Below are 24,531 nucleotides of genomic sequence, written 5' to 3'. Positions count from 1 at the left end.
GAACATCCAGAACAAAGGCCTAGGGCATGTGGGAAGCTCCCAGAGGAACCAACCTTACAGGGCCACGAGGGCCACTGTGGAACATGAATCTCAAAGAACATGGCGCCAAAAAAATTTTGATGAAGATAAAATATACGATGGAGCCTTAACAGTCATAACCTTCATAGACCAAATAACACTGCATTAAAATATACAAAGTAAAAGCCTTTGATCAAAACGATGATATGAGAAGAAATTCACAAAACAATAAAAGCAAGAACTATCATTCTTTGGTCAAGTGAGATCGACAGACAGATATACTCATCCATCCATATTACCTGGCCAAAGAATAACAGTATGTATGTGTGTATATATGTTTCAAACATCGTGCCTTACAAAAAGACAATACATTTTCAAGTTTCCACGGAACATGTACTAAAATTGATCTTATGTTAGATCACAAAGGAAGCCTCAATAAGTGTGAAAAAACAAAACTGCAGAAGTCACATTTTATAACCACTATGAAATAAAATTAGAAATTAATAAGAAAAGGTTGAACAAAATCTCAATGATCAGAAAATAAGTATTTTAGTACTTGTGTCAAAGAGGCAATCAAAACTAAAATTCCTATGTATTTATAAACATGAGTATTACATATCAACACTACACAATGCCACCAAAGCAATACTTTGGAATATTTATACAGTCTGAAGTACTTCTATTAAAAATCGGAAAGGCCTGAAAACAAATGAGTGAACATTCAATCAAGAGATTATGAAATTCTCCCCCACATGTGGGTCATGACTCCCAGGAGTGTACATCTCCCTGGCAATGTGGGACAGGACTCCAGGTTACAAGCCTGGCCCTGGTATCACAGGAATGAAAAAGCCTTCTTGACCAAAAGGGGCAAAATAAATGAAACAAAGTTTTGTTTATCTCTCAGTGGCTGAGAGATTTCAAATAGAGCTGAGAGATCATTATGGAGGTTATTCTTCTGCAGTATATAGACATCCCCTCTCAATTTTTGGTGTATTGAAGCAGCTAGAGGGGAATACTTGAAACTGTTGACCTGCAATCCAACAGCCTTGATTCTTGAAGATGAATGAATAACTACAGAGCTTTTAAGGTATGACCATGTGATTGTGAAAATCCTGTGACTGACACTCCTTTTATCCAGTATGGACAGATGGACAGATGAGTAAGAAAAAAAAAAGACAAAAAAATATAATAGAGGGGACAGGGGTAGGGGGATGTTTTGGGTGTTCTTTTTCATTTTTATTTTTACATTTACATTTATTTTTATTTTTGGAATAATGCAAATGTTAAAAAATCTATTGTGACAATGAATGCACAGCTTATACGTTGATACTATGAACCACTGATTGCACAATTTAGATATTACACGGTATGTGTGTATATATCTCAATAAAATTACATTAAAAAGAAGCTATAAAAAACAAAACAAAACAAAATAAGCCAAAAGAAGATTAAAAAAAAAAAGGAACCAATAAAGATAAAAATTAAATAATGAAATATAGGAAAAAAGTCTAATGGCTTTTTATATAAATTAAAATAGATTATTTAAAAATATGAATAAAGCAAGTAAATATCTTGCAAGGCTAATAAAGAAAGAGAGAAAAATAACATTAGAGATATATATGACCACAGATATATTAATTTTTAAATCAAAAGAAACTTTTAGGCACAATTTTGTATTAATAAACTTTAAAATCTAGGTGAAATGGCTGGTTTTTTTTTTTCAAAGAAAATATGACAAAACCCACTCAAAGAAAAGTAGAAAGCCTGAAAAAAACAAAACAAACCAGCAATTGTGAAAGATACTGAACATGATATTCCTTTTGCCAAAATACCCTAGATGCCCCAAAACATTTCCAGGTCCAGTTCTTACAGGAAACCCTTTAATTTTCTTTTCAAGGAGTATACAATATTAAAAAAAAAATTCTTAAATTAAAAAGAAAAACTGATTCTAAATCACTTAAAATAATATTTTGATAAGCACTAATTCTAATCTCACATACATAAATGCCAAAATCCTAAATCAAAGCATCTCAAATCTAGTGCTATATTTAAAGAATAATATGCCATGGTAAGGTAGGATTTATTTCAGAAATGTAAAAATAATTTGTTAAATGTTAATTCATCAAAATAACAATTCCTATCAATTAATTACGTGAGAAAAAATACAATATTATATTGATAAATTCTGAAATGTTTTTATATGAAATTCACATTAGTGCCTGAATTAATAAACACACAAACACACACATAAACACAAATGAGGAAAACAGGAATAGCCCTCTAACACGATGTACTTCACTCTCCCAAATCACCAGTCAACATGGTGAAACACTATGAGACATACCCATTAAAGTCAGGAACACGATAGAAATGGAAGCTATGATCACAAACATATGCTGTTTTGCAAGTTCTGGCCAACAATATAAGGCGAGAAAAAGAAATGAGGTATAAATGTTATCTTAGAGAAAAAACTACCTGTACGTGCATATGATATTGTTCAAAGCAACTGGAAATAATAACAATACAGAAAGGTGGTCACTTACAAAATGAATATTCAAAACCGGTGATATATAGTATGTATATATCACCAATTAAAGCATAATGGCTAAAAGCAACAACAAAAATTAAAACCTAGGAATTAGATAAACAGAAAGTGAGGAAAACCACAATATTTTACTGAAATATATAAAAGAACACTTGAATAAGTAGAGAGTCATACTATATTCATGGTAGAAAAGATCAGGTATTTTAAAGATGCCTACTCTCCCCAGATTAATTTATAACTTCACTGTTTTTTTAATTAAAATCCTAAAAGTATTTTCCTTGGAGTGAAACATGTAACAAAGTGATTCCAAATTTCAATTGGGCCAAAAAAAAAAAAAAAATTAAGCAAGACTTAAAGACATTTTGAAAAACTACAACAAAGAATAATAATAACTGATATTAAAACAAATGGTTATAATAATAAAGGTATGATCCTCCCCTAAGAATATGCATTTAAGCAAACAGAACAGCATGCCACAAAATACATCATATACACAAAAGTGTATAATAAGAGGTAAATATAAGACTGCCTGTGAAACGCGTTGGTAAAAAAATATTTTTAATACTTGGTGTAAGGACAATGATAAATAATTTGGAAAACTATAGTTAGATCTTTTTCTTATATCATGTTTCAAAACAAATTGCAGATGAATTTTAGATTAAATGTTAAAAAAAGAAAGAAATGAAGGTACCAAAATACAGCACAAGATAGAGAAGGCCTAATTTAAAAAAGAAAAAAAAAACCAAAACTAAAAGATAAACCACAAACTAGAAAAAAAAGCTAGCAGCATGAGAGCATAAAGAAATCTTGTAACATAAGGAGCTCCTACAATTCAATTAAGCAAAATCAAAGGACTTCAACAGAAAAAGAAGCAATTGGCATGAACAAGCAAAAGACTAGGAATATTAATGGTCAATCAGCACAGGAAAAATGTGCACATTCACTAGTAATCAAGGCAATGTAAATTAAAACAATGAGATGCCATCTCACCTTTCAAATTGATAGGGATTTAAAAAGATAATAGGCAATTAGCAAAGCTTCGGGGAAATAACTTTCATATATGTGGAAGTGTAAAATGATTCAATCATTATGGTGAACAATTTGTCACTATGCATCAAAATACTTAAAAATTCACGCTTTCCCTAATGAACAAACAGTTAACTAAAGGAATGTTCACCAAAGTCTTGCCTTTAGAAGTAAAACAATGTAAATAGCCAATCACAGAGGACTGGCTAAATGAAATACGTTGCATCCATACGATGGAGGATTACATGACCATTAAAATCAGGAGACTGCTGAACAACATGGAAAAAGGTGTTTGGCCAGATCTAAAAACAGAATGGACATTCTCAGCAATAAAAAGGATATATGCAACAATAAGGATGGATCTTAAGAACATTATACTGAATAACACAAAAAAGGTACATACTATATGATCACACTTATAAGGCGTTCAAGAAAAAGGCAGAATCCCCAAGAACCTGTGAAAGTAACCTTATTTGGAAAAAAAGTCTATGCAGAAGGATTTAAGAATCTAGATGAGATTTTCCTGGATTACCAGGGTAGGCCCTAAATTCAATGACACAACTAATCTCATGAGAAAAGGGGAAACACAGAGGAGAGGGTAACATGAAGGTGGTGCAGAGACTGGGGAGATGCATCTACAATCCAAGGAATACACGGATAGCTGGCAGCCACAGAAGTTAGGAGAGCGTGTGGAACAGATCTCTCCCTCACAGCCTCCAGAAGGTACCCAATTACACCTTGATTCTGGACTTCTGGCCTCCACAACCATGAGAGAATAAATTTCTATTGTTTTAAGTCACCAGTTTATGATAATTTGTGGCAGGCCTTATAGTACCAGAATTCTGGTCCAGAATCTATGAATTTATGATGACATAAAACAAATCAGCAATTGCTAGGGACTCGGAGTGGGGAAGGAGACTGACGGAAACTGGAAGAAGAGAACGCTTTGGAAAGGAAATATTCTATAACTTGTTTGTGTGGTAGAGGTGGTTACAAAAACTACATGCATTTGTCAAAACTCATTGAACTGCACACATAAAAGGGGCAAATTTTATTGTATGTAAATTATACCTCAATAAATCTAACTTATAAAACCAGAATGAGCAATTAGGGAGAAATGTACTGTATATGTAAAAATATATATGGTGCAGAAAAAAAGCTGAAAGGATATATCACAAAATACTGTTTATCTGGGTAATGGGATTATGATAGGGATTTATTTTCTTTCCTATATTTTTATGTATTTCCCTCTGCTATAAGGACAGCGTGCTGCCGACAGGGGCAGCTCCTTCGGTCTGAGTCTCTGAGCAAGAAGAAACATGGAGCATGGCCATAGCCAACCTGCTAGCACCAAAAGGTGGTATTGTAAACCACTGAGATTTGGGGGGCTGTTACCACAGCATAACCCAGAAAAAACTAGGATAATTATTCAAGTCTCATTCTAAATAATAATTTCCTTCGATATGCTATAATGAGTGATATTTAAAAAAAAGGCCATCCACGTTTACCCTAAAATTATCTCACCCCCAATGGGTACACACCCCATCCTTTTGGGAACATTGCTACAACCTGAGGGAGGAAGTATATGGGTACCAGAATAGAGGCAGACAAAGAACCAGTTCTGAAGGGAGGATCATGCAGATATCATTCAGAAAAATCTGAATCTCTCCCCAAGAATTGGAAGTTGCACCATCAATTTTATAATCCAGCGTGCTTATATGTGTATTACTGCTCTAAATGTACATACCCATTGTAAGACAGATCTAAAATTCAGAAATGTTAATGTATGTAGGGAAAGTACATCTAAGATTTAAGGGATGTTGGGACACATGGAGAAATCAGACAGCAAGGAGATGGTTACGTGGCTGGGTATTTCCCTAAGTGGTTAGCTTCATTATTTAATCCTCCAGCTACTACTTTTTCTTAAAACAAAATCCACTCTGACCACCTAAGTATAAAAGGTTCTTGCCAACTCTACCACTATATAATTTAGATCCTCAGCATAATGGGTCCCGTTCAGCTAACTGGAACTTTCAGTCAGCTCTTTCATGTTCTAATCATTAATGGTCCACTTGTTTGGTTCAGGTAAATTACATTTGCATATGCAAATTATGTTTAAATACTCTGTACTATTAATGTTATCACTAATTACATAATAATTGTTACCAATTTCCACACGGATCAAACTTACAGTTTTGTAGCTATTAGGGAAATTGTGCTTTGTAATTAAGATAATCCTCATTTCCAGATGCTAATTAACTATATAATAATTAGTCTCATTCACTAACGCAAATTAAGGATTTTCATCCTTATTGATAAAGGAGTTGCTTCTTATCAGTTAGGGGAAGATAGTCTCAGAAATCTTGCAGAAAAATACTTTCCCCCTCTAAAGGTTAAAAGGTAAATCCATTTTTATCAGTCTCATTTGTGAATGCAAATTAAGTCTGATTAATCATGTCAAAAGTAAATGTACCACTCTTATTTCAAGACAGAATGTATAGCTTACTGAGCTCATCTTTTTTCCCTTTATAAGTACACAGATAAACAGAGTTCACAAAAAGAAATCTTTCAAATGAGTAATTCATCTATGGTCAAACGAAAGCGGTGTGATACATGCATTTCTCAATTACACTACCTTTTGTTTCTCCTTCAAGCATCACAGAGGAATTTTGAAATAGCTGTGTCTTAATGGTTCAGCCACAATGGCAATGAGTAAGAAGAGATTTTTTGTGAGTAAATACAGAGGAAAAAGGGAAAGCCACATTTGCTTGGATTATTAAGTTTTCTGTGCTCCAAACAGAATACAAACTGGCACCTCCCATCGTGACTAATGAGGGCTGCCTCGGTGCGAACAGAAGGGCTGACAGCCAGCAAGGCCTAGTTGGCAGGCCCCAACCCAGGCCTTGCAGCATTCATCATCCACTAAACCAATCCACCAATTCCACACCACCATTTGTCATTAATTATGCTAATCAGCACACCATTACTCTCTGATGACACTGTAGCTGTTATTAGCTAGTTATGGCTTTTCAAATGCACAACTTATTGTGCATGCACAGGCTGTGCATGCATTAGCCTACAGGGAAGAAATGTCCAATTATGAAAAGAAGAAATTTGCTATTATCTTTTTATAACAAACCAATTTAGTAATTAGAAAAGTCTCTGAACTCATAGGTTCTTTTTTCCTCCCTTAAAATAACTGAAACAGAAAAATGTGCTTTTCAATATTTCTCTGAAAGAAAAGGACATACCAACACAGAAATTTTGCTACATTTTTAAAAGTGGGTGCCCAGGGAAAACTGTGCATGTGCATGTGAGGCACACAGGGATTCCTGTTGAGGTTTTTTTTTTCCTTTCCAATTTTGGATTAGCAGGACTGCTTTATTACGTATTTTTCAGTCACTACGATTCGTGAAAGATGCAAGTACACCCATGTGACCTTTTACAGTTCACTTATGGCAGATTGAAGCTGTTCACATAACGATGCCAGACTGTGCACACCTTACCTGGCAGATGTTTACAGGGGAAGCACGGCCACAGTCTCTTTTAACCCATCATGTGCTCCAGTGTCACTGCCAAGAGTATAAATATAAACGCTTTGTTTCTCAAATGACCTCGGAGACCTATGGTTTGGCCCAAGGGAGCACCATGTCCTGGTACAGTTTGGGGAAGAAAAAGGACTATACTCAATCTGGCAGAAGAATGGAGTCCCCTGGGGTCAGAAGCCAAATCAAGTCACAGGAGACGGCTTTTTGAAATTTGAGGCTTGACTGAGGACTTTCCATTGACCCTGGAGAATCAGCAGGACTAACCTCTGGGCATTTGTCCAAACCAGGCACTAATTCCAAGTTGTTGTGTTCAGGCTGGGAGTCTTTACCACTAGTTTTAGAGGCTTAGTCTGTATTAAGAGCTCATTAATATCATCAGAGTAAATGGGCCTATTAAAACATCTTTAAGCAATATCTGAACATAAATCTCCCTAAACTATATTTAATGACTATACTTACGATACATTATATCCAAGTCTTAATGAGACATTAGATAGCATTTTGAAGATTAAAATTAGAGAATCCATATAAAGTCTGTCCACTTAATGCAGCCTTAAGCTATACTGATGAAAGCATTACTACCAAATTATTACTGCATTAGAACAAATATTTTTAATCATGTCTGATTTATGCATTCTTTTTCATATAATTTTCATTTTCACAAAAGTATATTTTGAGTTTACAAAAGAGCGTATGTGAAGGTTTCAAATTTTTAAGTACTCTGGAAGTAAAGCAAAAACATAATTTAGTTGGTATTGCATACTGAAATTGGACTCTGAATCACATTTATTTATGTTTGGTTTCTCATCCTAATACTACAGGAAGCCAAATATATTTACCTTACTATTAAACTTCCTTTGAGGCCAGACTAGATACAAAACAAAATTTAACCAAAAATATTTTGAAAACCAGAAAATATTAAATGTACACAGCACAATTTCTATCACACTGGTAAAGGTGAAACCTGGGCATCAAACAGAATCTGTTTTTCAGGTCCCTATGGAGAGTTCACATGCCCTGAGAGAAACTGCCTCTTGCCACTGTCGCTCCGCAGCCCCAAAAGGCACAAATGGACAGCTACCCTCTGGGTTCAGGGGACCTTCTGTTTGTCTGGCTTCCCTGGAGCCTGCCACAGAGGTGTCAGTGCAGTTCTGCTTCACTCCAGGAGGCTCTCTCTGCAAAGAGCAATCAGTAGTGCTAGTGAAGAGATATTAAAAAAAAAAAGTTTGACTCCCCCAGGGTCCATGAATTGAACCCTTTAAACAGATCCAAATCCTCCTCAAGTCTGTTCAAACAAGGAAGCATTCTCAAGGTCTGCTAAGCAATGGATGTGGGTGGGAAGGTCCTCATGAACGAGGCTGGAAATACCTGGAACAAATACTCAGGTGACATAATTATCTTTGTGTCTCTGCATATGTGATTTTTCTGTTTAAAATAAAAATACACATGTCCTGAATCCATACAAATCCTGAGAAGACTTAATACAGTGGCTTCTTTTAAAAATGAATCAAACTTCAGATTGTATACACAGAAACATTTCTCTATACATGTAACTGCTATATTAAAAATCCTCTATACCCAAACAGGATTTTGCAGCGACAGAGCAATCCATCTCGTCCGTAGCACCCCCACCCTTGCCGCTGCTCTGGGGCAGAGGGGTTCTCCCAGAGGAAAGAAACTGCTTCTACCTCTGGATCAAGATAACAGTCCTACAATTCCATTTTGGGGTGAAACTGCTGAGTACTTCATATCCCACTACCAGCTGAAGCGTAGAGAGAATGTTATCTGAGAAACTAGACAAGGATAAGCCTAGATTAATGTCACCCTGGGAACACGCACAACCTGGACCTGGATGTGACACCAGCACTAGGTGCTTTGCAATAAATCGGCACTTTAGAAAATGTTAGAGACAAATTATCATTGAAGCTTTTTAGACTTTTTTTTTGGAGTAGTTTGATATTTTGCACCGAAATGTAACCACCTTTTTATAAATTCTATTCAATTATGAAAGTCCTCTTCTGGGATTATGTAAATCAAGACAAGTCAACCAGTGACACCTCCCTTAATAGAATGAGATTATCTAGTTTTTTTTTTCCTTTCCAAATAAGAAAAAAAGCAGCACAATTTAAACACACTGATCATTAAAAGACTCCTCCTATAGTGTGTAAAATCTGTAGCAACAAGCCTATTTCTGCTCTCTCCTCTCACACATTCTCTCCCCAAAAGGAACTACTTCATAGTACAATTTTGCATTTTTAACTGTATGAATTAGGCATTCTTCATAAATAACAGCTACGCTCTATACACAAGAGTTCCTTTTTATTAGGGACACAGTAATGAACAATGAGCAATGTGTTCTATTATTCTTTGTCAAATCACAAAATGCTACATTAGAATAACTGTGCTGGTCAATGTAATATAGTAGATTAAATTCAACTTCTGTGGAAAAACCACTGTAAAACAGCATGATAAGAAGGCTATAAAAAATTTAATTTTACTCCAAACTCCATCACAAAAAAAATGGTGTGAAAAGTAATTTTGCATAATCAGTACACGCCATCTGGAACAATTAACCGATTTCTATAGAACTATGAGGATCAGTCATATCTGCTTATTAAAGATCAGAAATTATACAAGTAATAAATCCTTGAAAAAACTAAGCGTACTCCCGCCTGTCAACGCTATTTTAACTTCAAATACTGAAGAACGCCTGATAAGGCTGAAAAGAAGAGATTAATATATGCAAATTACATCCAGCATTTAAAATCCCCACAACTGTCTCCGGTTTTCTGTCCCTTATTGCTGCCTTTATGTTTTATTCATACACCAACTCACCTGTCACTTCATAAGCTATAATATTATGGGGGTATTATTAAACAGCATAAAGCCATGCTTTAATTGGAAAGCTTCATTGCATTTTCCAATTATTTGGAGTAAATTAAAAGCAGATGCACATAGTTTAATAAGGAGTCTAATATCAGTTCCGGGAAATCAAAATTCATTGTCATTACTATGCCGTGATAGTTTTGCAAACTGTACTCAATTTCAGAGGTTTTCAAAAGAAAATCTGTCTATGCAATCTGTTAATTGTCATTCGGTTAATAACTGTTTAAATATCCAACTACACAGCAGCTTCCTATTAAAAAAAATTAAACTATGGGGTTTATACAAGCAAACAAATACAGCATGCCACTCTTTGGCTGGGTGGACTTTTCAGACTTGCCAGTTGACCTTAAAACAATGGGAAGCCGAGGAGAAACCCACCCACATGGCAGCGTGGCCCCGAGCTGGAGGACAAAGAACAGTATTCTGTACTGCCTTAAGTACCAGAGGTTGCAGCACGATCAGACAGCTCTCTGCGGAAAAGGGCAAAAGCCATGTTATAAATTGTGTTTTCAGAGGTCTGCACTGCTCAGCAAAAAAATTAGCTTCGAAAGTTTCAACTGGTCCTTCTAAAATAAATCCTTTTAATGAGTGAATTAACTGATTCTGGACGCAAACATGGAAAAATCAAAGAAAGCAAATGCTGTAAGCAATTTGTTTCTTAAAAAACTGACCCCCAAAGGGCCATTCCACCACTAGTCCATGACCCGTGAATGGAGTGCCCCTTAGGTTCTGCAGGGGCCGGCCACTGTGTCTACAAGTGGATCGAATCTACCAGACAAAGGACTACGTTCTAAGCCATTACGTACTTAAAGAACTACATCTTCAAGGTTAGTCTTCATAAGGAATCTTGCTCACAGATGTAGTTATATTAAAGCTCTGCAGCTACAAGTTGCATACATACAAATACATGTAGCAAAAGCATTTACAAATGAAAAGTCACAAGTATACTCAAAGTAGTACAGGTAACCTTTTCATTTTTATATTAAGTGACAGACTTTTTCAAATCCTAGGTGTGTAAATTATAATAGGACAAGCAGTAATTGACTTTTAAACTCCACCCACTGAGAGGGCTACAATTAATGTTTTTAGCATAAGAACTGCTGCTCTGCAAAGTTCATAACTTGTAGGCTCTTTTTCCCAATCCAATTAAAACCTAAGAGTCTTTCTAAAAGGTAACTGCATAGAATTTACTCCTCATCTCCCGTTTCAAAGGGCGTAGCGGCTACCATCACAACCGTCAAAGGGTGACCCCCTCCAGACCAGAAAGGGCACTAAATGCCTGAATACAAGACAGCCTTCTGGCAGAACAACCAGAAACTTTGCTCAAATGATGAAGATAAAAGCAATTCTTGTGCAGTGATCCAAAAAATAGCATCTTTTTTTCCCAAAATTACCTGTTTTAATAAAGCAGACACACTGTGCCAACTGAACCATTTAATTATCTGTAAAAATGATGAATCAAAACAATAGTTTGCAAAAATAAATGACTAACCTCTGATTAAAATGTCTGTCCTCATTAAATCCAAATAAAAGGTACAACATCTTTTTAAAAAAATGTAGCCTGAAGAAAGGAGCAATCTCTCAGCATCGGTAGCCTTACTTTAAGTGGTGATGTCTTCCCACAAGAATGGGGACTTTTAAGAAAGTTGTTTCATTTACTCTCTCAAACCCTGAGAAAAGACACGTGAAAAGGCTGCCTTCACTGCGGGGTGTGCCCTGAGGCTGCCATCCCCACCCTTGGCTCAGGCCCCAGAGCCTGGGTGGCCACTGCCCTGGCAGGGAGCTGAGGAACAGGGAATGCTAATGCATCTGCTTAGTGGGTGGTGTGATTTTCTTGTACCCTTAAGCTAAGCTTTGGCTTACAGTCCTGCATGGATTGTGGGGCAAGGAAAGAGGACTTTTTTGTTGTTGTCTGCTCGCTAAGGGTCCAAGGAGAGGAAGGGTCAGGAAAGAAAGAGTCACAAACTAAAGGAAACACGGCAAGGGGCAAAGAAGAAAGAAGCCAAACTATTCAACAGTGATATAAGCATAGATACGGTCCTTTTTCAAATCAGAACTGATTCGATGAAAAGGGAAAGAGAAAATCCGAGGCTGATTTAAATGTTCTTTTACCCAGCAGCAAACTAACCTCTCAAACAATCACTAATTTCTGAACCTGGATGGTGGGTTTGCCTTCTATTAGGCCAAAAGGTCCCGTGAATCATACAAAATCCCTCATCTGTGAGCTCCTTTCTGATTGCTGCCTTACAATGCAAGCCACCTTTTCCCCGGACAGAGTTATTAGGTAGAGGGAAAGGCTCACAGTGGGATAGCAGGGACTCATGCTGCAGGGTGAATAACGCCGGAGTTTCCTTTCCAGGCCTCATATTGGAATAACAGTAATTACAACAGTCCGAGCAGTTACTATTTCCAGAATGTCCACTTGGTACCAGGCACGCACTTCACGTACATTATCTCTAACCCTTAAAACAAAAATATAAATCCTATTGTACAGATAAGAAAGCAGACCCCAATGTTATGTAAATTGTTCAGTCATGCAGCTGGAAAGTGCAGATATGAAAGGGTGGGCTGGTTTCAAGCCCAAGCTCTTTCCAATAATCAATCCAACAACAAATATTTCTGAGTGCCTCCTGCGGGCCAGACCCTGGGATAGACATGAGGCATACAAGAGTGAATAACACAGCTACATCCTAATTCCACAGAACCAATACAGAACACCAGTAGAGAAGCTGAACACTGAACAAGAGCTCATAGCCAAAGACTGCTGCATTTTCTTAGAACTGGTTTTCCAATTCTAAGTTGGTCAAAGTTGTACAAAAAGCCTAAACAGCCAAGAGGCTTACTAGCCAAATAAGTGGCCCATCTTGGGCCTACAAAAGGCACAATCCACTTTAGCCAAAACAAAGGTGAGGGAGGGTTGTGCAATTCATGAGCCAAAGAACCTTGTGACAAAAATGAAGCTAGCGTTTTGTTAGCACAGGGTATGTTTAAGGCAAACATGCAAGGCAATGGAACATAAAGATGGGTGCATTTATTGCCTCTAGCTAGCAAGCGATTAAGTACTTCTAAGTGCGTCACCAGAAGCGATGCTTAGGGCCAACGAGGCAAGCTTTACTCTCTCATTCAAAATTATGGATGTTGCCTCGCCAGTGGATCATGAGATCGTTCATGCTATAAAACAAGTCAGGCGTGAGAAACCACTCTCTAACAAAGGATCTCAACCTTGGATGAGAGTTCTGCATCATTCATTGTCTTAGATACAATTGTAAGACAAATCTGAGGAATAAGGAGTCTCTTTCTCTGGGATATGTGATAAATATATTCCATCAAAACTCCGGGCTGTAGCACTGAATTTTTTTTTTTTAAACATAAATGGGTTAGAACCATCACTAGCTATTAATAAAAAGAGGGGGAAGCATTCAGAATTCAGGACACAAACATCAATGGCAATGGGTGGACTCAGGTATTCTATTCACAGGAAAAGTGGTTCATTGTTCTAAAAACTGATCAGAATGTCTTTTGTCCTAATGTTAGCAGTTAAAAACATTCGTCCTGACACAAAAGGGATGAAACTCATATTGTGTGATAGATAAAAGACAACTTTTGATGTAATCACCAAATATTGTATGGCTATCCAACTTCTCTCCCCCCCCCCCTTCTTCTATGCCCACAGCTCTACTTATTAAGCCATCAAGTATTTAAATAGGTTAATCTGGAATCTGATCCCCTATTACTATTGTCATAACTCAGCAAACTGATGGGTCACAGTCCTGGGCCATTCCAGAGAGCTAGCAGGGAATGTAAAGGATCTGAAATGGCTCGGTCACTTGAGCTTGGTTTTATCAGAGGCTGGCATCTAGGAGGCCCAACTAAGAGGAAGAAGCTTCAAATCAGAAGAGGTAGGGCGGTACTAAGGTGACTGCCAGATCAAACAAACCCTTGCCAGGGGCAGGGTGCAGAAGGACACAGAGAAGAGCTAGGATAAGGGGAGAACAACATCGACTCCCCATAAGTAAAACTGTAGGTTTAGACCACTCACTATCACTATCGGGCTAAGAGAAGACCATGTCAAGGGAACATCCCGGTGCCCAGGTCTCCCCTAAGGTCTACAACAGCGAGGCCACAGTGGTAGCCCCTCCTATAGATGAGAAGGTGATTCCTCAAGGCATCTAGTATATTCCTTTTTCCTGGTCAGAAAAGGATCTGAGAAGGAGGGATGTGGAATAATTATAATAATGGTAACAGATGTATTACACTTTTGATATACTGGGTCTATTTCTAACTACAAACTCCTATCATCCCCACTTTACAGATAAGGAAGCTGAGGTATAGAACGGTTAAGTTCCTTGCCTAACATCGCATAGCTATTAAATGGGGTAGCCAGGATTCAAAATCAGACCCCCATGCTCGGCCACTTCACTGTTCTGCCTGCTAAGTGCTAATGAGAGCAGAGCTACTATTTATGACGCTCTTTGGAATTGGACATTGCTATCAAGTATTAAAGATAGCATTCTGATGAGGTCCGAGAGATGATCATCCAGAGGATTACCTGGGATTTTAAAAAGTTCTGAGTCCTAATAAACCAAGTCAGTTCTGCCATGATTTACCTAGGGGTCTATGTGTCACTCTGAGGGGTGTATGCCACTTTCAACTTTGAATGTGATGAGAGAAGGGAAATAGCTACACACAATCTAAACTAAAGACGTCCCCTGGCACAGTGGTTTAGAGCTAGAGTCTGGAGTCAGAGAGTCCTGGGTCTTAACCCTGTCACGTGCTAGCAGCATAACTTTGGTCAAAGCATAAACTTCTCAAACCTCAGTTTCTTCATCTGTAAAGTAGGGATAATAATAATAGTGTGTGTCTTGAAGAGTGGCTGTAACGTTTTCTTGATAAAGATTTGTTGGGCTTCAGTGACAATGTATGGACAGTACTATTACAGAATCTTGTACATGGTAGCTCAAGAAAGGTTACATATTATTAAATAAATTAATTTAATCTAGTTTAATAAAAGCGAAAACAACTTCAGTTTCCTAAATGTATTTAAATTAAAGAAGCTGCGTTAATTATATCATTTTCCCTCTTAGCTGGTAGTTTATTCTTGTGAGAGCAATAAGAGAAACAAAAGACTAATTTGATATAAGCTGCCCCAAGGCAGGAGTAGTTGATAAATCAGATTACTTTATTCACCCCAGAATAAACCTTGGAAGAACTGCTGAGAGTAGACAAAGAGCAGAGATTAATGCGGTCCCTCTGTTTTCAGCATCTCTCTGGCCAGGCCTTCAGAAAGGCCCTGGTGCTAGTCCACAGCCATGCTGCTAACCAGGAAGGGAATTATGATTGGGAAATGTGGGCATATTTCCCCTTAGGAACTAGACAAAGAAGACCAGACACATAGAGGAGAAAGGAGTCAGTTGATTTTTCTCTTAAATGTCCAAGGGTTAACTTTACAATTTTATTAAAATAGCGTTTGGTTAGTCCATCTGTGAAGTATGGGGGCGGGGGGTGGCAATATTTGCACATTTGCTGGCAACATCTCCCATATTCCAAGCTACATAATACAAAGCTCCTTCTCACGAATGCTCAGGGAGGGGTATGTTATCACTTCTACCTCCAATGTTAGACAATGCCTGACACATAGGAGTGTCCAATAAATATCAGCTGAATCAATCTTAGAACCATTGATGTTGTTATTGCAGTGATTTATATTGATAGATGAGGGAATTTAGATCCAAAAAGATCTGGTACTGTGACTGACATTACTAAGCTAGCTAGTGGGAGAAGCAGGGCTGGAACCTAGCTTTTCTGGCTCCTGCCCCAGTTTTTTCCACTGTTCCTCAATGCCTCACCCTGGGGTTTAAGAAAAGGATGTGGCCCATTAAACCAACATTGCTAAACTCTCACATGCTTAAAATCAAAAAGAGAATGAAAGCACAGTGGGAAGTGGTCACCCTTGTAAGAGCCCTGAAGTATCTGTCACCTAATAATATTCTTATTTCTCATGATGACAAAACTGGAAAATATCTTAATTTTCTCCTACAGCACAGGAAAAGCAGAAATGAAAGTCTGGAACAGAAAAAACCTTTTAAGCACTTTTCTTCTAAAAAAACAAAATACACATTGGAAGAGTTTATGGGAGTCGCTGACTTACTCTGCCAAGTGCTCCTGTCCTTTCTGCCCCCAAGCCACTATTCAGCCCTACCTTCCTGAGAAAGAGCTTGTGGGCTGCTTGCCACAGAAAACAGCCCCACTTCTAAGTGACGATGCGTGACAGAATGTCTCAGCCTCCACAGGCACCAAGCTGAGCTATGCCAGAGAGTCTTTTATTGCAGGTTTTTCTGACTACAGAAGAAATTTTTTCTGAGCACTCTGAGAAGTAATTTTATATATCAAAATTATAAAGGTGCACAGGGCTGAGAAAATGAAGACCACACTGGGTTCGAGTCATAGTCTGTGCCAAGCAACAATTCTCCACAAATTTTTGGGCTTCTTCTCTGATCACAACCCTGCAGGGGAAGCAAATATGGAAAGAGTAACATTTCTACACTGCTTCCCAACTTACAAAATACGCTTCACAAACCCTGGATCTTCACAACAATCAGGAAGGAAGCAGGCTACTGCGTTATTTTATAGGTATGTGTGGTGCCGAGTGACTCGCTCAAAGTGCCCAAAGTGACAGGATGCAGGGCCCAGCACAGCTCTAGGGGGCGCCATTCACATGCATGGTGCAGTTCACAACCTGTGTGACTTTGCATTGGCTCTGTGTGATGGCCGGGATTCTAATGTATGCTTCTGACCCCAAAAATATTGTCTGAACCTCCTCCCAGAGGCTTTCTGTTGTCCCCAAGAGCAGAAGGCCTGGCACATGGCAGCAATCAGTGTCTGTTGAATGAATAAAGGGGTGAACGATCTAATTTCTTTCTTTGTTCAGTTAAATCCTTCACAATTTAAAAGAGATTTATAGCAACCTCTATCCTCTCTAATCATAATCTCTGCTTTTGCAAGGGCGCACAGGTGAAATCTCTCCAACACAAAGCAGAATATGGAAGGGCCCAAAGAGAGGAAGCTACAAAATACCAGTATTATAGGGACAGGCCAGGAAGAGTATCCTCAGCTGAAAGGGAACAAGAAAAGCTTTGTGGAAGAGGCATTTTGGAGACAGGCCTTTGAAGATGGTTAGGCAGAGACAAAAAGAAGAGAAGGTGGGACAACCTGGGCAACCAGAGCGGCCCAGGAAATGCAGAGAGGGAGACAACGGCAAGGCCCCTTGGAGCGATTCAGGCTGGCGAGTCAGGAGAAGAGGAACAGCATGAGAAGACTGGACAGGTGGGGCTGGCTGTGACAGCCTCATTGCCGGACAGGTTAGGCGTGAATGAACACAGGTGGCAATGGGCTGGGGCAGAGGCATGAAGGTGTGATCTTAAGAGCAACAGGGCCCACAAGCTATGCTCTGGGGAGATAAGTGTGGCCATCTGGGCAGCTGGACTGAGGATAAAAAAGCCTGGTGGTCAAGTAAATGCTAGGCACCAAAGCCTGATCCCTGCCAGGCCCAAGCTTAGACAGACTGACAGCTGCCAGACCTATGGGCCCAGTCCTGTGAGAACTCAGGACCAGTAAAGAAAGGATCACCTTAAACATGCAGCTCCAGAAGACTCACTGCTCAAACATTAAATACGACTACGAGTTTAATCTGCAGTGAAATAATACTGAGCCCGATTCAGGGTTTCGGTTCTATTCCTCTGTGAAATCCGAGAGGAGGCACTTACACAGCAGAAAGCTTCTCAGAGGCAGAGTTCCCCAAGTGCTAGCTGTGCGTTTGCTGCATACACTCTTCATTAACTTCAGTGACACAGCTACCATAGTGGATGTATAAAAGCACATCCAATTAGGCAGGCCTACATGAATATTTGCACTCTTAAATCTTTTGCATTTCGAAAGGGTTAAAGCTTATTATTAGCATATAATTTACAGTCCTTTCTCCCAGGAAAGGAATAATGCACAGTAAATGCCACATTCATTTTAATAATACATGTTACAGTCTGTGCCCAACATCTGCACAAAGGTAAAGGAGACAGATTTTTTTGACATGTCCCACTCTGCCATCTAAACACAGGCTTTTTGTTTCTTAAGTGACGGAAGGTTTAATCAAGAAAGCAGGCAATTCATCAATTGAAACAAGGCAGCGTGCGTGCGCCTGACAGCACACACATGGTTGTATACAGAGCAAACCTGGCCACCTGTCAACTGCACCTTTTACTTCAGGATATACAAATACACTATGTGATCAATTCCCATTGCTTCCATTTGTTTCTTCTTTTTCTTATATTTTTCTTTACATTAGATATTGTTGTCAGTCAGGAAGAGGACAGATGGATAGACAAGGGAAGCAACGGCTGTTATATGTGATGATGAAAATTTATATGCCTTTAAAATGACTTATTTCCTCCTTGCTTTGAACACAATTTTTTTTTCTCACTTCATTCAGGAATTTTCCCCATATGCTATATTATCTATGGTTGTGCCAAACTAATGTGCCTCTCTCCTATCCTTACCATCCTCCCCTACTCTCATTCACCACTTTTCCAACCTATCCTAGCTGTTCCGAAAAACCTCAGGTGGAGGATAAAGGGAAGCAGGAGTCTGAAGAACAAGGCCACGTCAAGTCACAGGAACATGTCCATTAAGGGCGAAGGCCACCAGGGATTCCTGTGAACGCACAGATTGACTATCATTTCTTGAGGGCTTCTGGTTAGAAGACTGGGGCTCTTTCCTTTATATGTGCTTATCAGTGATTATCAGCTGAAACCCAACCAAATATACGGTAGAAGGAGAACCATGTGCACACAGAATATGGAATGCTGATTCTGAGCACGATGCTGTAAACATGAGATGACGAAGCAGTTGTTGGTTACACAGAAAAGAAAATCATTTCTCAAGCACCCTAATATTTTCGTCTTTTAGCCTTCATTTTCCAATTCTGCAATGCTTTATAATCATTAAAATATTAAGTTTATTTTAGATTTTCCAGATGAAATTGTTTTTTCTAATTAAAAGAAAGAAACAATTACTACAAATGAAAGGAAAATATATTCCTTATATAGATTTTCTTCATTAAAGGGAGCACAGTGGCCAAAATATTATCCAATTGGATGAAATATATAAATCATGCATTTCATAATGCTGATAATTAAATGTCCATCTTCCAATTTAAATGAGGACTAGATTAAAACTGCATGGAGAAAGCTGATATTCAGAAATCATTAGTTATTTTTAATTGCTTTGTGCTTCTTGGTCTGATGTCAAATTACATGGCCTATACATGCTTATATGTTACAGATAAAATCCCCCTCTTCTCTCTATAAAGCATCATGAACCAAAATGATGAGACGACAGATTCACACCCTTTTTGATGTCAAACATTTTGGAAGGGGACCGGTTTTTAAGAGTGAACAGCTGAGAAAGGCAGTAAGATGGCTTTTCCAGCAATTTAAAATAAACAAACCGAAAAAACAAACTAAAAACACACAAAAGCTAAAGTGTACAAAAAAGCTAAATGCAAAGTCTGTGAGGGACAGTTCCAGGTTGTAGCAATTGTCATGGTACAATTACATACCTCCTTTCACTCTCAAAAGTGACAATGTAGGCAACAGATACAGGGCCACTTAAATGCTGATAGATGAATGAAGATGTTGGCCAGGCAAGCTACCTACCTATCAAAGGAAAAATACTCCCTCACTGAATTATGAAGTTTCATAGTATTTCTGGATTGTGGCTCACCCTGAATTTGTGGTATGCTTGAGATTTTTGGTTTTACTACATGCTAATTTTAATACATATTTTCTTAAAATTGCATTATTTTATAGTACTATATCAATTTAAGATGCTTCTACAAAATGGAGAAAGACAAATTTTCTTTGGTAAAAATTCTACATTTGGAGATACGTCAGTTCATAACAACAACAACAACAACAAAATAACAGCACAGCATGTTTTCCCATATTTAAAATCATCTGTTCATTAAGCAAAAGCAAAACCTACCATAAAGTTACAAGAAACATTTTTAGGAGAAAAAAGCCATACAGCACTAATCTTGACTGAGTCTCTGCTTACAGGAAGCCTCTGTCTCAGGTATATGCTTGAGTTTGGACAAAGGTTGGGGGAACATCTGTCCTTTCTGACATCCCTCAAAGACTCCAGCCCTCTTAGATGTATGACTCCCATCACAAGACCATTTCTTAAGAAGCATCTCACTCAATTTCAAACATTTTAGGGGTTCAAACCTGGGCAGATACCATGCTCCACATACACGTACATATATGCACATGGACATCCTTATAAAACTGCAAGCACTTAAAGGTTATTGTTACGTTGTTCCCAGCATGGTACAGGGGCTTCTTTATGAGGAAGAATTCCTCTCTGGGCTCAGTAAAAGGGACAGTTCTTCCCAAGCAAATAGTGTGTCTTTATTTTACTGATTTGGTAATTATCCTCTGATTCAAAACCAAATTCAGAGTCCCTTTCTTGTAAGACTACCCACAGCTAAATCCTACTTTTCTAACTAATTTTTTTCCTTCACTCTTATTCCCTCACTTTCACTTTTATTTTGTTATGAAAATTTATGAAGCTACCTTAAATCCTTTCAGAATAAAGTACAATACAAATGAATGAACTGGCAGGTATCTAAACATTTCTAAAAATTCTAAAAAAAAGGTAGGATGTCATTTGTGGAAATAAAATGGAAGACTTTTCAGGAAAGATATGGTACTCTTTAAAAATAAAACTAACAGCCACTGAAAGTCCTGATGAGCAAACTTGGGGATGGGGATAGAGAAACCAACATGGCCCTGAAGATGGCCCTCCAAGCGGGTGAGCTCTTAAGCGCATGCTCACAAGGCCAAAGGCACATAACTGGGGGAGCAGGCTGGTAAGAATGGCAGCAGGACAGCTACAGCCAGGAAAGAATGAGCTGCTGCTTATGAATATAAGAACAATAAAAAAGGGCCTTTAAAAATTGTGTTTAGAGCCAGAACAGTAAGAGTAGGCAGGATTCTTAGGATTGATGGTACAGACCAGAGACCAGCAAACTTTTTCTATAAAGGGTTGAGAAGTAAATATATTAGTTTCTGTGGGTCATATGGTCTGAGTTGCAAACACTCAACTCTGCCACTCTACTGCACAAGCAGAGACAATACATAAAGAAACAGGCATAGCAGTGTTCCAATAAAACTTATGGACACTGAAATTTGAATTTCACATAATTTTCTTGTGTCAAGAAATATTATTCTTTTGATTTTTTCCCCCAACCATTTAAAAACGTAAAACCATTCATAGGCCATGCAAAAACAGGCTGTGGGCGAGATTTTTCACAGGTTTATCTGCTGACCCTAACAGAGAGATAGCAGAGATTAAGCCAAACCAGCAAACACCATTTTATCTCTACATTCTCCATCCAGGAAAACCACCTTCCAATTCTAAAGAGTAGAATGACGTTGTAATGGGGATTGGAAGAGCAAGAAAAGAGGAGGACATGATTCAAGCTATAAGGTGCCTTCATGCTCAGCCCAAGTCTGTAAGCCCAAAGGAACGTGAAAAGATGATGTTGGAATTTTAGTCAGGGATTCTGAGGAACTGTAGTAAACAAGAGGTCCCAGGAGACTGGAGAACAGAATAAATTTTTTCAAAAAGGGACAGATATGAAAACTATTGATCCTGTGACCTGGAAGTGATTTCCAGTAAAATTCAAAATACATTGAAAATATATTATGAGTCAAATAAAGAGAAAGTAATTACTAGGGTTTACTAAGAACATGTCACATTAACATCATGTCTATATTTTCTCTTATTTACAAAAGCAGCAATGCTATTACAGAAAAATGAGAAACTACAGATAAGCAAAAAGAAGAGATAAGATGGAATGTCCAGTGAAAATCACTGTGAACAACTTGGTGTGTACCTTCCAAGACCTACATATCTGATATACATATACATATATGTAAATATATATTTCAATGTGATCACATTGCACATTCTAGCTTATTACCTGTTTTTTTTTCACTGAACAATATTCATGCACATCTTTTTCTTTTGGGAGCATGGTCCGGGAATGGAACCCGGGACTCAAGCATGAAAGGCGAGCATTCTACCACTGAACCACCTGTGCACCCCACGCACATCCTTTTATCTAAATCATCTGTTAATGGCTGAAAAGGTAAGACCATTACATGGATGTTTCATTGGTCACTTGCCTTTTTCTGGATATCTTCCCCTCCCACCACCACCCTATTTGGAGAACTAGTTTTAAAAAGCAGCAGTGGGTATCCTTGTGGAAAAATCTTTCTGCACATCTGTAATCAATTTCTAGAAGAAACACCCAGAAGAGGAAGTGTGAGGATCAAAGGCTTGCTTCATGGCCATTTTGATTAGGGTACTAGGTGGCAGAACAAAGGACGTAAGCTTTTCAGAACTGAACTGGTAAAAGCCCCTCACTCCACTTCCGTGAGGGAGAGAAAAATACTGTTTGGACCATGTAGAACAGTTGGCAAATTTTGGCCAAACAGAACGCAAAGTTTCCCCCAAACTGCAGGTGGATATGAATGTGCAGGAAGGAAGAGCCCTGTCAGTGTGGGGGCTGCCTGCCTTTTTCCTTCTTTCATTCCATTTACACTCTTGAGCACCAATGTGTGCTAGAGGCAGAATTACATATTGTCTCCACTGGTTTCTCCAGCAAATCTGAGGCGTCTCTCTTTCCCTTTGTAGATGTGCAGGAATGACTGCCTTAGCAAAGGTATAGGAAAAGAGATATATTAACAGGTATGCCCTTGTGAAAACATTTGTAAATGAATATCAGTTTAATAAACAAATATACAATTAAATTCTGGCTGCTTATCAATCTCTAATTACATTATTTTGAAACTGACTTATAGGAAGGAACTTCAAACTAAGGAAGCAGTAATCAAATGTTTTCAGGAATGACATAGGCCATACCAGTGGTTTATAACAAAAGCTTAGCCCCTGAAATCTGAAGTGAACATGTGCCAGAGCCAGTTCAGTTGGAGAACGATTTGAATGATGCTCACAGAACTCCAGCTATCATGGCATCAGGCACTGGGCAAGGGTTAGGGTCTGGAGCACACTTTGTCTTAACTGCTTTTGGAATAAATGTTTAAAACCTAAACTTTGCAATACTAAACTGAGAAGTGCCACTCAGTGCCAAGTACTGTTCTTATGGGAGGTTGGGGGTGGGGGTTCAGTCTCTGCTCCCTTCTAGCCAGAACGACTTGCAGGCAGGCTGCTGGTGGATGGACAGGCAGGTTTCCCAGTTGTGCCATAGTTGCCCAGTGCTGAGTTTGCAGGCTTTATGGAGCCAGTGGGCTCGGTGGGGTATTTCTGGCAGCACCACAACAAAGCAGTCCTGGGCCCTGGCAGAGCAGTTTGGTGCCTGAAGCAGCCGAGGAGATCTCATCTGTCTGCCGCCATGGGCTGCAGCCCCAACTACCTCTATTTGGAAGATAAAATCCAATTGACTGCCATCTACATAAATGTAACAGGAAGTTTCTGAATGGATTCCCTTGTGTCTTAAAGCTGTTAACCTTGGTATTGCTAAACCTACAGCAGAAACGAACCCAGACAATACCTTGTCAAAACTGTGGAGTAAGGAAGCAGTGGTCCAGAGGCAGATAGGAACATTCCTGCCAAACCAGAGGCGATTTCACTCTGTGGACCCTTTTCTGTAGAACCATTCAACAGCTGGGAAAACCATTAGAGAACATAGGTAAGGTGGGTGTAGCCTAACACTGTAGCTGGAGAAAGATTTGCAAGCTGGAGAGAAAAGTCATCAGTTTTGATTGTACTTTCCTTATGTGCACTCTGAACAGGGTTGCCCTACTGGATTTCACAGACCTGTTTTGCACCACTCTGCCACTAAGCATCTGGGGAAATATTTAGCTTTTCTACAAAATAGGTCATCTTTCCACACTTGTTATGCTCCTTGTCGACTCTGCTGAAAAAGTCACACCACAAAAGAAATTCTCCCTGGAGATGCTTTTCTTAGACAAACATGTTCCTTCTATCCTTCGTGAGCCTGGCTGTGAGTGGAGCCAGGGATGAGGGTTTAAGAAGATTCCTATTCTTCCCTTTCTCCAGCAGAGTGATGCCCAGAAATGGAACAACTGGTTTTTGCTTATACTTCCAAACCTATTAAGGAGTGATCATAACAAGAAAAACTAATACTGACATAAATTATGCCATTGTTCTATTTCATCTATTTAGTAACCCGAAGTTGCAATTTTTAGAAAAAAGAGTACCTTTTAAATAACCGATTCATTACGGTACATGAATGAATGTCGTGTTCCCGTGTTCAAAGTGTCATTCACCATTAAGGGTGTGCATGGTAAGTGGCACCGATTTGCCACTTCCCCCTTATGTACAAACACCACTGATTGGCAGCCCAGTAAAACTGGAGGCAAGTTTGTGGGCTTCCTTAGCTCTTAGCAAGTCATCTGCATTGCCAAG

At 38.6% G+C, this 24,531-nt stretch overlaps 1 protein-coding gene across 7 annotated transcripts in view; it reads right to left on the bottom strand.

Moving 5' to 3' along the window:
• Nucleotides 1–24,531, bottom strand: part of MVB12B (multivesicular body subunit 12B) — a 223,483-nt gene that overhangs the window by 52,172 nt on the left and 146,780 nt on the right. Inside the window, exon 8 of one of the 7 annotated variants that reach the window (XR_013169342.1) lies at nucleotides 23,654–23,766. The exons of 5 other annotated variants lie outside the window; for them this stretch is intronic. Coding sequence is in view for 1 of the 2 variants with exons in the window: in XM_077145129.1 (XP_077001244.1) it covers nucleotides 23,729–23,766 (38 nt within the window). In the remaining variant the exon portion in view is untranslated. Of the gene's footprint in view, nucleotides 1–1,606; nucleotides 23,767–24,531 lie in introns of those variants that run through there. One more of the 7 variants, XM_077145129.1, reaches the window with a different exon arrangement.

This window comes from Tamandua tetradactyla, chromosome 2, assembly GCF_023851605.1.
Source record: "Tamandua tetradactyla isolate mTamTet1 chromosome 2, mTamTet1.pri, whole genome shotgun sequence".
In the NCBI taxonomy this organism is placed as follows: domain Eukaryota; kingdom Metazoa; phylum Chordata; class Mammalia; order Pilosa; family Myrmecophagidae; genus Tamandua; species Tamandua tetradactyla.
This window is presented reverse-complemented; position numbering and strand designations above follow the sequence as displayed.